Below are 18,570 nucleotides of genomic sequence, written 5' to 3'. Positions count from 1 at the left end.
GATATTTATATTAATATATTGATTGATTTGTAAACCTAGAATTTTAGAATACAATTGTTAATTGCAGTTTTCCCTTTGACGTTTGTTGGTTTTACACAAATTCCCTCACGGACCGATTCCCAGTTATCTATTTTATTGTATAATGTCTACGTTTGTTTAATATACTCTGTCGCTACCGCATTACCGTTTAATGATATTTCGTGGATAGGCTTTTCGAAACAGTTGTATAGTGCTGACCTGGCCGACACATGCCATCGTATCCCTGTTCTGTATATCGATGCTCATGATGTTGATCACTGGATTGTCTCTATTTACAGACCGCAGCCATATCGCTGGAATATTGCTTAGCGCGGTGTCAAACAACAAACAAACAAACAAACGAAGCAAACTTGATCAATTTGAGTTTGTGTGTTGTCGCAAGCAAAGCCCTGGGCTTGGGCAGAAGCGTATCAAACATGTACTACAGATATTTTACTTTCAAGTATATATTTTGACACAACGTAAATGTCCCTCCTGTGAACTCGCTAAAGACAGATTCAAAAATAAAAAAACAGAAATAACAGCATCAAGGTTGATATGACACCCTTTGTAAGCATTTCCTTATAATTCGGAATCTTAGTCATCCACAATCTATATGTGATTTGTAACAACGATGACGAACTGGATGGAGGGAAAAATCTATTTTACATCCTACATATATCTAAAATATTTGACGCGCTATACACAAAGTATATTATTTCTCATGATCATGATTCATTGCGTCTCTATATATAATATACGCGCTATACCCAAAGTATATTATTAACTCACTCACTCACTATATATAATATATATACCTATCTTTAGTTACCGTTACCTTCCTGCAATTACTGGGGCGGTGGGGTAGTCTAGTGGTTAATGCGTTCGCTCGTCACGCCGAAGACCCGGGTTCGATTACCCACATGGGTACAATCTGTGAAACCCATTTCTGGTGTCCCCCGCCGTGATATTGCTGGAATATTGCTGAAAGCGCCGTTAAACCAGACTCACTCCTCCTGCAATTAGTTGTAACCTCTTCCTGGTAGGTTCGCTGGAAGGGATGGTGTAAATCCAACTAGGGTCCATGCAGGTAGGTTCCTGGTATTACTTTACTGAAGTAACAAAGAAACAAACAAACATATGTGGGAGCTTCGCTTGGTTCAGACAGTCCGGACTGAGATACAAAACAGACATAAGAACCACTCAGGGAAAACTTTGACAAAAGCGTTCGTGCAATCAAAACAAAACATACATTCAAATTCCTTCTTTAAGAAACGTCGCAACTATTGCAATAAGGAAGTTGTCAATCCATAAAATGTTCCTCTACATTTAAACTGTTGTCACCTTTAACGAAAGTATTTGGATATGTACAAGTTTCGTCAGTTACAGCTCTTTATCATCTAATGGAGGTGTTATCGGTTGCAATAAAGCAATCTGATAAACTTGGTATCCAAATCTGATAACTATGCAAATTACGTCAATCCACGAACTACTTTCACAATAGGAAACTCCATACGCGCCATGCGAATCCTAAAACGTTTAACATTTCATTGATGACGTCGTCTCGAGTTTACATTGCGTGGAAAAATGTGTAAACAAACATGGCTGCCCCCATTCTAGGTACGGATTATGAGGCACGAGTGAAAGGCGATTGTCTAAGAAAGGTACAAGTATTTCGATCTATCGATCACAATACAGACGACGAATCGATTCCGTCAGGTATCAGAAACTGATATTGATGAAGTGATTACCCGCAATGAAAATAGAAACGCTGCCAAAAAAACCCTACCCGATTTTATTGTTCTTTTTAGACAGAAAGATCTTATTTTAAGCATGAGTTATGTCTGCACTGTATCAGCGACTAGTAACAACCATATGCAGCCGTCATGAACGACCTTCACCTTGGTGTACCGCGAAGTATTCTTACGCAAATGTTCGATTCTTTTCATACACGTTCAAGTACGATTTGCTTCTCTTTTTAGAGTAAGAATGCCATTATATGTTAAAGAGATTATTAACCTCGTGTGTTTCCGTATCAAAAGCTCGAATAATACCATTTCTATTCCTAATATATGATATTAATGATACGGAAACACACTCGGTTAATAATTTCTATTTATTTGCGTATTTCACGCAATACCGAAAAAGTAAACTCTAACGGCTTTATGTCGTCGTAAATTATCTAAATATAGCAGAAATATGTCTTGCAAGATGCTGGGTGTATGCCAGGCTATTGGGAATTGGGAGTATGTTAACTGTGATAAAGAAATCATAAACTTTTGCAAAAATGGTTACGAACCATTACTGGTTGTAAGAAAAAGGAGTGGAAACTATAAAGTTATTTGAGCTTTTGCAAGTTTATTTTTTATATAGCATGTGTATTGTCTTGTGTTTTAAGACATGTCGTGTATAGTGTGAAAAGTGATACACATTCTTGAGCAAGGTTTCACCCGGACTATGTGCACGATTAATCATTTGGGGGAAAAATCAGTCGTATTTCAATTTTATGCCGTTGACGATTTTGGCTAAGGGAAGGAATTTTTACCAATTTTGTTGGGTTGAGAGTGTGTGTGCGTGCGTGCGTGCGTGCGTGCGTGCGTGCGTACGTGCGTGCGTGTGTGTTTGTTTGTTGACGTGTGTGCGCGTGCGTGTAATGACTATAAGCTGATTAAGTAAATGAATTAAACTGACATATGAACAAACGTTCCGAAGTGCATAGTTTGTCCTTCCACTCGGATGGATGTATCACAGTCATACAGCGCCCGTCCTTGTTATCCGGTTCATCAGGCGCCCAGGTCGCGTAGACAACCGGCGACCCATCCAACCACTGGTACCGGCCTTCTGTGTTGTTATAGAAACCACCAATGAAGAGGTTGGCCAAACGAAGTCCTGAGGGAAACATCATTTTAATCATTATCTACAATTACAGAGAATCAGTTCAAAATTTAACGTCGCATTCTCATTGATAAATAATGATGAGTCATCAATCAGAGCCATAACGTACTATAACTTTAACCTACCACTACTTGCTCATTTACATGCATTTAAGTATGCATGTCTGACGCATGTATTACTCTAAGCTATTTTCAGACATTAAAGTCACACGCAGTGATATAAGTTTTATTGTATTTTTTCGTTTGCTTGTTTGTTTTTTAAAGGGACGAAACCCGAAACATATGTCATGGGACAATTATTCCGGGGGTTGATCTATTGACTTATAGGATTATAGGATATGGTCTCTACCTTGTGAGTCGTTTTGTTGACTATTCTAGTATGCCGCACTCAGCAATATTCAAGCTATATGATATCGGTATGTACATAATCGAATCTGGACGAGACAATCCAGTGACCAACAGCATGAGCATCGATCTACGCCTGACCACCCAATCCCTTTAGTCGCCTCCTATTACGACAAGCATGGGTTGCTGCAGACCAATTCTAACCCAGATCTTTACTGGCCTCATCTTTATATAGGAGTGGCGAATGACATTGTGTTTCCTTGATAGGCATCGTCGGGTATTGCGCCATTAATTCACGCTAACTCAATTTTGGTAAGGGTAACGATCATAATCAAGAGTTGCTTTAGTGCAGCTATAGAAATCGTAATATTCATTTTGATCTCATAAACTATTTTCAACTTTATTTGGACGTATGTAAATTTCCCACCATCACGGTTGAACGTTTCTGTGGTAACAATAGAAGTGATAACATCGCTACTTCTATTTACAGGTCGATATGACAAAGTCTGTGTTTGTTTAAACGACGTTGTATGAAAGTTGAGAAATCGATGGGTTTAGGACTTAGAAACAAGCAATTCCATTGTAAACATTCAAGGAAGATTCGACAACATTTAAGGAGCTATCGATCATTTAAAAGGCCGTCGTAGAAAACACTGTTTATGCTGTATCTTTCTTTATTGCTCTGACGCGTGAAGATCCGGGTAGAATAGGTCTTCAGCAACCCATGCTTGCCACAAAGGCGACTATGCTTGTCGTAAGAGGCGACTAACGGGATCGGGTGGTCAGGCTCGTTGACTAGGTTGACATTATGTCATCGGTTCCCATTGCGCAGATCGATGCTCATGCTATTGATCACTGGATTGTCTGGTCCAGACTGGATTATTTACAGACCGTCGCCATATTGTTGGAATATTGCTGAGTGCAGCGTAAAACTAAACTCACTCACTCTTTATCGCTCTAAAAGTGTTGTGATGCAGAAGGTCTCCTGTCCATAGCACGTATGAGGAAGAGGAGAAGGAGATGGGGGAAGAGGAGGAGGTTAAGGAGGAAGTAGAAGAGGAGGAAGAAGAGAAGGTGAAGGAAGAGGAGGAGGAGAAGGAAGAAGAGGAGGAGGAGGAAGAATACGAGGAAGAGGATGAGGAGGAATAGGAGGAGGAAGAAGAGAAGGAGGAGGAAGAGGAGGAGGAGAGAAGGAAGAGGAATAAGAGGATGAGGATGAAGGAAGATGAGGAGGAAGAAGAGGAAGAGTAGGAAAAGGAGAAGGAAGGTGTAGGCGGAAAAGGAGGAAGAAAAGAAGTAGAACACGGAGGGAGAGAAGGAGGAATATGAGGAAAAGAGGAAGTGGAGGAGGAAGAAGAGGAGAAGGAATAGGATGAGGAAGAGGAGAGGAGGAGAAGAAGAGGAGGAGGGGGTAGAGGAGGAGAAGGAGGAGGAAGAGGAGAGAGGAGGATGAGGAGGAAGAGGAGGAGGAAGAACATGAGGTAGAGGATGAGGAGGAAGTTGAGGAGGAGGAAGTGGAGAGGAATAGGAGAGGAGTATGAGGAAGAAGAAGAGGAGAAAGAGGAGGAGGAAGAGGAGGAGGAGGAGGGAGAAGGGGGAGGAAGAAGAGGAGGAGGAAGAGGAGAGGAGAAGGAGGAGCATTGCTGCAGAAACGCCTTATAATTGGTGTGAAGTCTTGTACACAGAGCCCAGGTCACAAATGATTTGCGCAACGTTGGTCACGGAGATTCCTTGGATGGGTGACTCCTGAGAGTTTCTAGGACTTCAAGAAGCACACGTGACATGTGTGTTCTCATCCGAGGCAAGTGAAATTGTCTCTGGTCACCCAGCATTGAATGGGTACCAAGTTGGATGAGTCATATTTCTGTTAACCTTTTAGCGGTTCACTGGCTTGGATGATCCGGGGCAATAATGAGTTAGCTCCTTGAGCATGCACAAGACTAGTGCGTGGAAACAGGCGCTTTATAAGTAGACATTATCGTTATTAGGTTAAGGTTAAATATTATTGACCTTTTGATAATCCAAGCTCATATACAGATACCTGTTGAAGTTGAATGTTTTAGCACAATGATTTTGTACAGTTTGTACAAGATAACCTGTCTTTGATTTTTGTGTGGAAATCATACTGAACGCAGAATTGGGTAAGAAATGAATTCACATCAAAATTACCTTTTCCACGAATACACAATGGCATTTTGAAAGTGGTCAAATATAAGACATGTAATATTTGGGACTTCACTTTCTCAGTGAAGTACAGATTCTAGTACTTTTGTTAGGTTGAGTCCCATCCAGGATTCGAACCCGCACTACCAGAGTCAGCACCTTATGGCCAAAGTTAGCACCCGAACTCATACTTGTAGCCACGGTGGCTGAATGGGTTAAATACCAAACCCACATCCTTTCCTAGTCACTATATTAAATAGTGTTGATCGGCTCAGGTTCTGCACACACCAATTCGTCGAAACACTGTTCAAATTGGCCTTAATCAACCAGTATACTAATACAGTATTTAGTATGATTATGTTGTTCTTTAACGCTGCAGGCGACCCAGTGATCAACATCATGAGCATCGATCTACGCAATTGGGATATGATGTCATGTGTCAGCCAAATCAGCGAGCCTGACCACCCGTTCCCGTTCTTTGCCTCTTACGACAAGCTGAGTTTGCTGTAGAATCGGGATCTTCAAGGTTTTATTCAGTTTGAAAGTGTACAGGTATAGAATATTTGAAGTATTCAGTAAGTAATTACCATGGAATGAGTTGTCTGAGAAAAGCGGAAATGTTCGAAATCCTTTGGACCCGTAGGACCCGTGAACGTTCATGTAAGAATTGGTCTTCAGCTATGTGTCCTTGTTGTAAGAGGTGAATAACGTGATCGGTCTGTCAGGTTGGTGGACGGGCTTGCGTAGGTAACTGATCATGTCAGTTGTCTGATCCAGACTCGAGTATTTACAGACCGCCGTTATACAACTGGGGTATTGCGGAGTGCCTCTTTAAAGCAATCAAGGAAGCAAGCAACCACGCAACTAACTATGCAACCAACCAAAGACACCATCCAACCAACCAACCAACCAAACGGACTTTGTATTTTTATCCTGTATGTTTATACACAAGATATTGAATTCAGTGACTAATATCAGGAGCCTCGACACACAAGGTACACGTGCCCGGAACCAATCCTTGTCGGAAGAAGTGAAGACCCGTGAAGATCCGGGTTAGAATTGGTCTACAACGACCCATGCTTGTCGTAAGACGCGACTAACGGAATCGGGTGGTCAGGCTCGATGCCTTGGTTGAACATGTCATCGCATCCCAACAGATTGATGCTCATGGTGTTGATCACTGCATTGTATTGTCCAGATTCGATTATCGAGGCGTTAAAGGCACTATTTCACACCACACTTCTCTATAATAACCAATGCATTTCTCTCCATAGCACTAACCCTCAGTCCTCAGGGAAGCTACATATAATTATTTTTTTTAAAAATACGTATTTAGATTACAATATTAAATTAAATAGTTCGAATGAATTAATGCAACGTTACATTTAATCGACTCTCCAGGCCGAACATTATTTCAAGCGAACCCCATAGAGTTATGTCCTTTGGAGCGCTCTTTACGAATATCCTATAACTCCTTCGGAGACAGAACTCAGTCCATGACAAAGTGAATGTCTGGCGCAAAAACATACGCGCAACTGGTGATTGGATCCAGTTCGGCAATCACAGACAACACCGCGTGCGACCGTTTTCGATGCAATTGTTTCAACTCCATATATGGCAAGTGTTTGAAAGCTGTTGGCCTCGAAGTTTCAATTACTGATTTCAGGCTAGTCGTAATGGATACTAAGTCTTTTATTACATCAATAGGAAGCTAAACAGAGTACATAAGCCCCAATATATATAAAATAGGCCAAAATGGTTTAGAAAATGTGTGACATTGTGCCTTTAAAAAACAAACAACAACACGACACACTAGGTGCCAACCATTTCCTATGAACCAAATCATTGAGTCAAACCAACTGATCATTTGTCCCATATTATATATGTTGCTGGATATTGGTTTCGAGCCAGAATTCCTACGGGTCATTCTGAGCCAGGTCCTGATATGGCTCACGTTTCTTATATTTGTCTGCAGTGTTCTTACCGAAAGCCAAAGAAACTTTTTCAAGGAAGTTATTCTGGATGGCATTCTTGATTATGGCCAGTGTTGATGGCTCCGTGTTGCTGACAATAGTCCCGGGCGTCCCCCCATGCTATACGCAGGCGAAGAAATGCATACGTTGTTCTGATGTCGTTTCCAACATCCCTGACTAGCAGAGGTTCTGTAATGGTTAAGCGTTTTAAGAGTTGAAAGGTACCTGGGGTATCCAAATCCATATGTCCTCCTGAGAGGGTACGTAAGTCCCAAAACTCCAAAGTAACTGTAAAATTTAAGCTTATCAGATTTTTAAACGTAGTATTTTTGTTCTTTAAAATTTCGGCTATTTTTTCCCTACAATCGCCAGCAGCTGAAGGGATGGTGTAAATCCAACTAGGGTCCATGCAGGTAGCAAAGGCACTGTAAGTCCCCATGGTGCCTACTATGGTGATGAACCCTCAGTTGTTGGCGATCTACATCCATTCGTAACTACTCGTGTCATTCCGGCAAGCCGGATGGCGTCAAGTACCCCTCTCATGGCCATGTTTACGACTGGGCCCTGTCTAAGCGCAAAAGAGCATGGAGATCAAAATAGTCTAGTACTATTACCAAGTAAAGATAACTCTGAATTTCCAAACATGGCTCCAAGAATATCCTATATCCCGCGGGCAAAACAGCAATACAGTCATTCCCTTTGTATATATGTTTCAGTGTTTACAGTTTCTGATCCTTTAGCTCAAGGCTTATGTTTAAACTGTCCTTTTTGCATAGTTTAGCGAAGTTTCAAACTTCAACGGTGCCGCCATTTTCATGCTTCGAAATGCGTTTTACTACGCGCGATTTGATTGGTTTGCCACGATTCTTTGCAATAATGGCGTACGATAGGGGTACGAGTCTTCTTGTAGGTCACGGAAAGAGGCGAGTAGTTACGAATGGATCTACATCCTGGTTTTATAGTGTGTTTTCCTCTATAGTTAAAATGTTTTAGATTTAATTACTGGCTTTACGTTTCTATCTGTGATAATCTTGTTATTTAACTGTCCTGACAGGTTTTTTGTAATTTAACTCCATCTATTATCCATTTAGAACTTTATATGTCACGATATGGCTGGAAATATTGCCGATGTGGCTTTTAACTCACTCAATCAAATCCATATGATCTATTTGATTTGGTTTATGTATAGTGTCTATTACATTGATTTCTCTCTAATGTTAAATCGATTTTGCACTGGGCAATTCCTTGCATCTGAAGTGTTTTCCTTATGTGCATGATACGACAAAGTATTGAAATTGATTGAAGATGAAAAGTTACATCATACTCACGACACGCTGTCTGTCTGTTTCTGTAGGTGGTGCATATGTCTGTCGAACGGCAAGATTTCGTTGAACATAATCCGGATATATTCTGTAAAGTGTAAATTGGCAGATATGATGACTCGGATTTCGAATTCCCCCAAGACACTCACTATATGAAACCATGACAATAATCATTACAATGTTACGAATTTGTTTTACAATGCATCAGTTCATGTGTCAACAGTACCTTTTAACATTACGGAATATTTTGCAAAATTTAGTTTGGAACAGTTGCCTAAAGTAATTGGTTATATTTACACAAGTGAGTATAAACTTTTGGTAGGAAGTATATATCAACGACAAATGATGATGAATGACATCGTTAAGAACAAGTGGTTAGTGTTTCCTATTGAGAAGTGTTCTGTAAGTATCATCTCAAAACATATTGCATTTCATAAGGCACAAGTGACATAATGATATGGGGGTTAGGATTATTATGTTTTACAGATTAATGAATACTATGCAGCAGAGAGGGTTCGGGTGATCCTGACACAGTCAGGCTGGTAAGGTTCATCATCAGGGCCCTCGCCCCCTCTACACGCAACCCAGACAGCGACTGGGACTTCTCCCAGGAAACACTGCCTAGTCAAACCCACAAAGAACTTTCCGGAGAATATGAAGGCTCCCCAACACTGCAGCCTTCTGCATTACCCAGAGTGTCAGAAGGGCTGTGCTTCCGTTAGAGAACCCGGGCACTCCCCTGATCTGCGCCAAGAGATCAGGAGGTACCAAACCAAGGGCACCGAGAACAATGGGGAGCCTGACGACAGTGTACTTCGGATTCAAGTATATGCTATTTGTATAGCGCCAATGTCCAACTCAGCTCAGCTTCTCAAAGGAGTTTTGTTTTTCCCTCGATCAATCTCAAAGGCAAATCGTATTTTTCAATATCAACTCCATGGGGATTATACAACACTTGCAGCCGTTTAGGCGCACCAAGCAAATGTGGCTTCTTTGATATTTTTTATAAATTTGCGATGTTTGTTGCTTTTGAATTTATATGGTATACTTAACATGTCCAAGAAACATTTTTTGTATGCAAATGAAGATCACACACAAAGTATGATTCTGTGCTGATTGGGCTCCCAAACACTACAGCCTTCTGCATTACCCAGAGTATCAGAAGGGCTGTGCTGCCGGTGGAGAACCCGGACACTCTCCTGATCTGCGCCAAGAGATCAGGAGGTACCAAACCAAGGGCACCGAGAACAATGGGGAGCCTACGACAGTGTACTTTGGACTGACTGACTGAGTGTGGTTTTACGCCGCTTTTAGCAATATTCCAGCAACATCACGGCGGGGGACACCAGAAATGGGCTTCACTCATTGTACCCATGTGGGGATTCGAACCCGGGTCTTCTGCGTGACGAGCCAACGCTTTAACCACTAGGCTACCCCACCGCCCCAGTGTACTTTGGATGCAAGCGAGGCATTTCAAAGGCGAGGTCCGCATACTTATCATGCTTTTCCTGAATCTTGCCAATCACGTTGTTGTCAAAAGGGACAGAAAATTCAATGATATAAATAAATTCAATGGCTTTATCAAAAAGCACAAGATCAGGTTTGTAGGCTGGAATTCTTCTGAGGCTGTATATGGGCCTATTCCACAGAAGTTTGAAAGCGTTATTTTCCATGACGCCCTGGACATGTTCAAGGTCGTACCATGGATTGACCTCGGAGTCAATTCCACAGGAATGGCGAAGACGGTAGTAAAAGCAGCGAGCGATGCCATCGAGTCGTTTTAGATATGATGTTTGTGCCAAGGAAGGGCATCCATTGACAAGGTGTTGGACAGTCTCTGTAAATTCATTACACAGTCGGCATTTCATGTTAATATTATCTTTAAGAATCACATTTTGGCGATTACGAGTGGAAAGTGACTGGTCCTGATCAGCAAAAAGAAAGCCCTCAGTTTCACATTTAAGACCAGCCGACTTCATCCAGGCAAAGGAGTCGGTGAGATTGTTATTCTGTTCCACGCACTGCATGTACACACGATGCAATGGCTTCTCAGAAAGCTTCGTCACAATTGACCGACACTGAGCAGCCTTGGTGAATAACTTCACCTGGTTTACTCCCATTGCTGTACCATCCAGCAGTACATGGCCCATCAACAAAATCAACCTCAAATTTCATATTCTGTCCAACAACGTTGGCACGCTTAAAATAGCTGTGGAATTCCTTGCTTTCATCATGAGTCTTGACATGCATCACCAGAGGATCATCCGATAAAATAAATATGTGCAAAAGTACACAATAAAATTCTATCATGAAGAGCCTCTACATTAATCAGACCCCGACCTCCAGAATTGATTGGCATATATAAATAATTAAGAGAGGAACGAGGTGGTGGGCTCTGTTATCAGACATGGTCTTTCTGGTCAGGCGGTCAAGACTCGGGCTGTCTTGTTTTGTCCAATCAACTAATCCAAAGGAATAGGACTGGCATAGCAAAAGTATTGATGGCTTTGGCCTTGGTTCGAGCATTTAGCTCTGAACTCCAGATTTTCTTTAAGCAAGATTTATACTCGGCCCGAAGCTTGTCTTGAATTTGGGCACTCTGGAGCTTGTCTCAAACTTGCATTCCAAGATAGGTTTAGGCCTGATCTTCCACAAGATGCTCCTTCCCCTTTTTACTTTACCGATCCACCATTAACTACCTTGCCACGTTTCAAATGAAGAGTATTACATTTGTCGAGTCCAAATGTCATGCCAATATCATTAGAAAAGTGTCTCGACAAGGGGAACCTGTCCTTTCAAACTGGTATCTCCTTTGGCAAGGAGCTCGATGTCGATGTAATGGAGATGAGTAAGCGGTGTTGGGGATCTGTGCTGAGGAGGTCCGGGATGGTAACCCTTCTCTCTGTTGTGCAGACAGCTCAAAGGATTTAGAGACAAACAAAAAAGCAAAGGACTGAAGGAGTCCCCCTGGAAATTTCCCCTTCTGATTGGAATAGATTCCGAAGTCTGCACCTGCCCTTACATCTCAAGTTGAGTCGATCAGCAACTCATTAAAGACTTGAGTAAATCAAGTAGTCGCTCCGGGAGGTCAATACAACGAAGAGACTTCAGAATCCATTCGTGAGGGACAGAGTCGTATGCTTTTTTGTAGTCAATCCAGCACATAGAGAGGTTGTGGTGGTATGTTTTAGGCTCTTCCAAAATCATTTTCTGTACAAGAAGTTGATCCTTGCACCCCCAACATCCCTTTCTGGCTCCCTTCTGCTCTCTGTAAATCATATCATTAGCAGAGCAGTATGATGACACGAGGTTTGTCAAACACCCTGTGAATAATTTGTATTGTGTATTCAAACATGTGATGTATTTTTGGGTTCAGTCAAGTCTCCTTTCTTGGGAACTTTTGCAGAACCATGGAGGAACATCACCTGTGTCCACAAGAGAATTGAAACAGTGAAGTAATGGTGTTTGGACACAGGGAAATAGTTTCAAGTAACGGTTTCGAATGCCATCAGGCCCTAGAGCTGTATTAGATTTGTACTTTTTGATAACACTTTTCAGGCAATCTGGTGAGATGTAGCAGACAAACGACGTAGTTACTTTCTCATGCATTGCATGGTCATAATCACGGACCTATGGTTCCTCGAGGTTACAATCGCCGGGTACAGACCATAACTGTTTCCAGAACCTCTCATTGGCATCCATGGGAGGACGCTTATCATGCTCACCATCACCGTTTGTTTTAAATTGTCTGAAGAAGTGTTTCTCCTTATTTATAAACAGTATATCTTGTTTGATGAATTTATTTTTCTTTTCCCATGTTTTCTTTCTTTCAGTCCAAACCTTATTTTTGCCTTAAGGAAATCGACAATTTGGAGAAGCATCTTTTCTTTTGTTGTCTTATACTGTAATTTTAGTTTTCTCCAAATTAACTTTTGTCGTTTAGACATGGAATTCCCTGATGATCTTATTTAAAAGGCACAGCTCTATCCAGGAAAGGTATTTTCTAGTTTCTGTCAGTTTTACTTGAAACCGGTTTTCTTTGGTGTATTGTTCTTAGTACTAATAGTCCATGAGCCAGATGAGATTTGACTACCAAATTGAGGGGCAAACAGTCACTATGATTTTCATATAGCTTAAGGTATGTACTTTATGAAATCACGTGATGGACACCTCCCATGCCCAGCTAAATAGGTTTTTGGAGGCCATTTTAAAAGATGGCGGCCATTTTAAAGATGGCGGTCATTTTCTTGAACCGGACCATCTGTCTACAAAAACAATGCTACAGCTAAAATATAAGCAGTAGACATAGAAATGTGGAGTGAAATATGTTCAGTATTCAATTTCCCATGGAGGTGTCCATCACGTGATTTCGTAAAGTACATACCTTAAGCTATATGAAAATCATAGCGACTGTTTGCCCCTCAATTTGGTAGTCAAATCAGTATTTTCAAGGTCTGGCTCAAGGACTATAAATGACTTTTCTTTGGAAACAATGTGAAGTTCCTCCAAGGTTCGAGCGGCAGCATAGACACAGCAATTAACTTCATGTAATGAACAGTCCGCAGAAAGTGTCATAGAAATAATGTCATTTAATAAATTAATTTCATTTTTTTGGAAAAGAGCCACTTGTTTGTTTGATTGGCCTCTGCTTTTCTAAAGGTATGTCAGATATTTCATCATAAATAGAATGAAACAAAATATACACACGATTTTCAGAAAGATCTGCAACTGAGGACGAGGAAGAGTGAGGGTCTATTATTATTATTTATACATATTTATATAGTGCCAATATCCAGATCACCTGCTCAAAGGGGCTTTGTGAAAAAATAAAAATAATGATAATTATTGTCCACTTATACAGTGCTGAACTCCACGCGGCAGGGACAACATGATGGACATTATTATCCAGTGATGCCAGTGAGGCGTTAGTGGGCTAATAGTCGTGTGATCTTTTCTACCGGGTGCCCATTTTCTGCTGGGTGAACAATGGAAGGAGCAGTGCAAGACGTCAAACCTCCTCACATTTCAGAACTATTTATTCTTTCATATATGTTGCAATGTGTTTATCGTGTACAAAAACACCAGAAAAATCTATGGTGGCATCGGGGAAATTAATTTTTGTCAACATATGTGTTTACTGAAGGATATGGTCAGAATGTAAGACACTTCACTGCGTAATACAGAAAGGTCGCTAAATAGTTTACATATCATTCTTAACGATCAAGTGATGGTCCCATATTGATCCGGTTGAGAATATAGGTCTCTAACAGCCTATGTTTATCGTTATAGTCGATCAAAGTGATTACCCTTGGTGTTTTGTGTGTTTGTTTGTTTGTTTAACGCCGCAATATTCCAGCTATAAGGCTGCGGTATGTAAATATTCGTGTCTGGACCACACAATCCAGTGACCAACAACAGGAGCATTGATCTACGCAAGTGGGATACGATAACATGTGTCAACCAAGTCAGCGAGCCTGACCACCCGATCCCGTTAGCCGCCTCTTACGACAAGCATGGGTTGTTGTAGACCAATTCTACCCCGGATCTCCACGGGCATCATCTTCATATAGGAGTACCTTTTCGTCTCTCTGAGTGAACGAATGCTTCACTACCGGTTGTACTGTGCTCCCAGTTTGTTAAGAATTATCCAACTATTAGAACCAAATATCTCATACAATTTTGCAAATTTTAAGATGTTTCCTAGTGTCCCTTGAAGTGGGTATTAATTAGTCCTGGGCACAAACAAAGGACTAACGGAGGGCACCTGCTATTATCTAGGCAAGCGCACGGCATTTCGGGGGAAAAAGCGAGAAGAGGAAGTTGTATGCGATTATCCCCTACTTCTTGTGAAGAGTAGCTGTCAATACTGTAATGACAAATTTTGTTTTCCATCAGTAAGGAGGTTATTCTACATTCATCTTAAAAATATACAGGTTCATGAATACATAATACACACCTGAAAACGGCTCATATTGTTTGCATGTAGTTTTACATAATAAATATTTAAGAAGATATGTATCACTTTTAAGGTTAGGTTAATAAAAAATCACGATGAATACTGATAGTAAATACTGGAAAATCAATATTGTATCCATTTTTTAAGAATATGGTAGAAGATGAGATGCATTTTACGCTAGAATATATAATATAATAGGTTTCGACTAAAATATATCATAAATATTCAATATGTTAATGACGATTGTCTAATAAATCTTCTTCAAAATGCCAACCCTAAATTTATAGCTCTTTATGCAAACTTTATCAAAGAAGCTTTCATGTTACGCTGCTCATTACTGTAAACGAGGTGTGGTGAATTTGGGTTTAACATCTTGAGAATATTTCGCTCATATGACAACCTGTATGCGTGTGTATGTGTGGCTGCTTGTTCTAGCCCAGACTTAAGCTGGTTTTATATGAATACCCCACTTAGACACATTATACTGACTCCGAGCCGACCAGTCCTTGCTGTACCCATTAATACCGAGCGCCATGGAAGGGACCAACAAGTACCATATTTTAACGTCTTTTGGTATGACGCGGCAGGGGATCGAACACGCGATCTTCCGCCTCCGGTCGGACGCTCAAACCACTACACCACGGAGGCTGTCTACTGGAAAAGGTTTTCGTACATATTTTCAACGTATATGCTCTAAATATATATTATACATATGTTGGTGATGCGAACTTAAGCACCTTGTATGTACATATCTTGCATTCATATTGTAGCCTTTATACTGAACAAATATGTATTTCTATCTACATGCATGTAACTGCCTGTTAGGCCATCGAAGCAACAAAACCCTTTCCACATCCATAAGAAATCTCTGCCAAAAGCAGAGTCGATTGTACAGTTGTGACTATATCATGAGCAGATATATGTGTTACAGCTGTATGATGTTGTTTGTAAACAAATCGAGTCTGGACCAGACAATCCAGTGATTGCCACCATGCGATACGCTGACAGAGCATGACAGACATGAATCACTATGAAATAGTGATGATACCAGGTGTTCGCGAAAAGGTGAGCGTATCCTGCCCCACCGGTGGCACCCGTCATGAACATATGCTAAATCTAATCATTTGCTAACCTGAAATAATTTGGGAACGTATGGTATATGTCAAAATAGGGGATTGCAGACATCATTTGCCACTGATGCATCAAATCTGGAAATGTCCTCCACATGTCAACCATAAAGCTTCTTGAAAGATTTACTCCGGCCTTGAATGTTGTAATCTTGATCAAACAACTTCTGAGCAAGAGTGGCTGAAACTATTTTTTAATTCCCTGTTGTGTTGTTTTTTAATTGGTCAGCATTACACACAGCCACTGGTGACCACACTGAAGATTTAAATCCTACTGGGAAATGAAACGGATGGAGAAGCACTGTGATTCACCAATAAGGTGATCTAGCTTTGGTTGCTAGTGGTCTATAGATTAGTTTCATTCATAATAAATAATCTGATAAAAAATATTTGTTTTAATATTCATTTGGTTCGTTTTATACCTAAAGTGTGATACCTACCTCACTGTTTTACTGTCCTTTAAAGACAGGTATTTAATACTAACTATCTCTACGCGTTACCGAACTTTTAACTGGAACCTTGTCACCATGTATCAATACTTTCCGTCCACGCAAGACGATACCCATTCTCTTCTTTAAGCGGCATTTTAGAATTTGCGAAATACAATAATGAAAAATATATGGATGACAACTTCTCTTTGTGATTGAGACGAAAGGCAAGAATTGAATCAAATTCCAGTGGACGTAATAGACAAAATGTAGGAAGACATATGAAATGAGAAAGCTGGGTGTTCGCGAACTAAGAGCAACAGTAATGAGTGAGTGAGTATGGCTTTACGAGTTTAGAAATATTCCAGTAATATCACAGCTGGGATCACCAGAAATGTTCTTCACCCATGTGGGGAATCGAACCCGGGTCTTCGGCGTGACGGGTTGACGCTTTAACCATTAGGCTACCCCACCGCCGTAACACTGAACAGAAGGATGTTACCGACAACAGTAATGTATACATACACTATCTTCGACCAGTTGCTGATGTCACTGTGCAGAAATCCAGATTAGGACACCGGGTGTTTGCGAACTAACAGCAACAGTGAACAGAAGGATGTTACCGAAAACAATAATGTATGGATACACTACCTTCGACCAGTTGCTGATGTCACTGTGCAGAAATCCAGATTAGGACACCGGGTGTTTGCGAACTAACAGCAACAGTGAACAGAAGGATGTTACCGAAAACAATAATGTATGGATACACTACCTTCGACCAGTTGCTGATGTCACTTTGCAGAAATTCAGATTAGGACACCGGGTGTTTGCGAACTAACAGCAACACTGAACAGAAGGATGTTACCGAAAACAATAATGTATGGATACACTACCTTCGACCAGTTGCTGGTGTCACTGTGCAGAAATCCAGATTAGGACACCGGGTGTTTGCGAACTAACAGCAACAGTGAACAGAAGGATGTTACCGAAAACAATAATGTATGGATACACTACCTTCGACCAGTTGCTGATGTCACTGTGTAGAAACCCAGGTTCTGGCTTGTGGGCAGCATTTGACGAATCTTTAAAATTAAGGAAACACATTTTTCTTCTTTGGTCGAAATCAAATGAAGTACAAATGGGTGTCATGACGCAGGTGGCAGCACAACTGAAAACACTGGATTTAACTTCAAAGTTGTAACTGACGTTCTTCAATCTGTAACCTGTCTCCATCAAACTGCTCACATAGCAACTGTCAGGATTTCCGGACACAATTACGAATCCCGACACCGTTAGACAGGCAACGAGGGCGTACATGGCCAATTTCATAACAGACATTTTCTGCTTTTCTGCAACAGATGTATTTCAGAAACACGCTTTCAGATTGAAGGTAACCTCAGATCCCGGAGGCCAAATGTGACAATATGAATCGTACTTGATAACATCCGAGTATTTTGATACGTCCTGATCAATGTCTCATGTGAATTTGTACACGCATTTGTCAATGTGTGTCAATATTGATTTCCCTGCTGAGTGTTAAACAGCCATAAAAAATCCCGCAACATAATATGGCATTATGACGAAATAAAATATCAGAAACAAACACAGCCCTGTATCCAAATAGAATATGCACCAGGATATCTTTTGGTCGCTTATAAGTTTCATAGACTGGGATTGGTGTCGTTGGGAGTTCAGAGCAAATGTGTTTGTTGTTTTGGGGCCATAATCTGCTAATGAGAGACTGAGAACTTGGCATCAATATTTGAACGTGTTCCCACCTTAACCTGTCTTTGCAACATAAATATTCTTCGTGTTGTAAATATTGCATGATCAATAATGCTCCTTCCTCAATGACTAAATCGTCTTTTTCATCCAATATGTTTGAGCGATTGGTTATAAGAATACAATGTGCATCATTCACAATCGAATCTGACTGGCAATGGTGAATCTGGAATGACAGGTCTTGCACGGGCTTCATGGCTGCCACAATGTGTTTTGAGTTTGATTTCTTTGGAAATGATCTCATCACATAAACAACTTTGTTTCGTTGCCAGACAACGTGTATGTACCCGTAGCTTCGCATGTAAACAACATATCCCCTATTTCCCAATGTGCTGTTATTGTAGATTTCTTACTAATATGGTAAAAGTGTTTGTGATGTCATATTACGTCAGCTGACCAATTTGCTTTGAGAATCGCGGAAAATGCACATGTGTACATGTATGTATTGGTAATAAGAAGACAAAGTCATCAATATCCCCCGCAATGGCAAAATACTCTTCATGAATATGTCTACGAGTAATGATTATGTCAAATGTTTTGGCGTGTATATAACTAAGTGGGA

At 40.7% G+C, this 18,570-nt stretch overlaps 1 protein-coding gene across 1 annotated transcript in view; it reads left to right on the top strand.

Moving 5' to 3' along the window:
• The first annotated feature begins 3,753 nt into the window (after nucleotides 1-3,753).
• Nucleotides 3,754-18,570, top strand: part of LOC124258218 (excitatory amino acid transporter 2-like) — a 35,544-nt gene continuing 20,727 nt past the window's right edge. Inside the window, exons 1-2 of the mRNA XM_046692281.1 lie at nucleotides 3,754-3,761; nucleotides 4,253-4,331. Of these exons, the coding sequence (XP_046548237.1) occupies nucleotides 3,754-3,761; nucleotides 4,253-4,331 (87 nt within the window). The remainder of the gene's footprint in view (nucleotides 3,762-4,252; nucleotides 4,332-18,570) is intronic.

Source organism: Haliotis rubra, unplaced genomic scaffold, assembly GCF_003918875.1.
Source record: "Haliotis rubra isolate DU_JTF1 unplaced genomic scaffold, ASM391887v1 Scf687, whole genome shotgun sequence".
NCBI lineage: Eukaryota > Metazoa > Mollusca > Gastropoda > Lepetellida > Haliotidae > Haliotis > Haliotis rubra.
The sequence above is the reverse complement of the archived record's forward strand: the minus strand, read 5'-3'. Positions and strand labels throughout refer to the sequence as shown.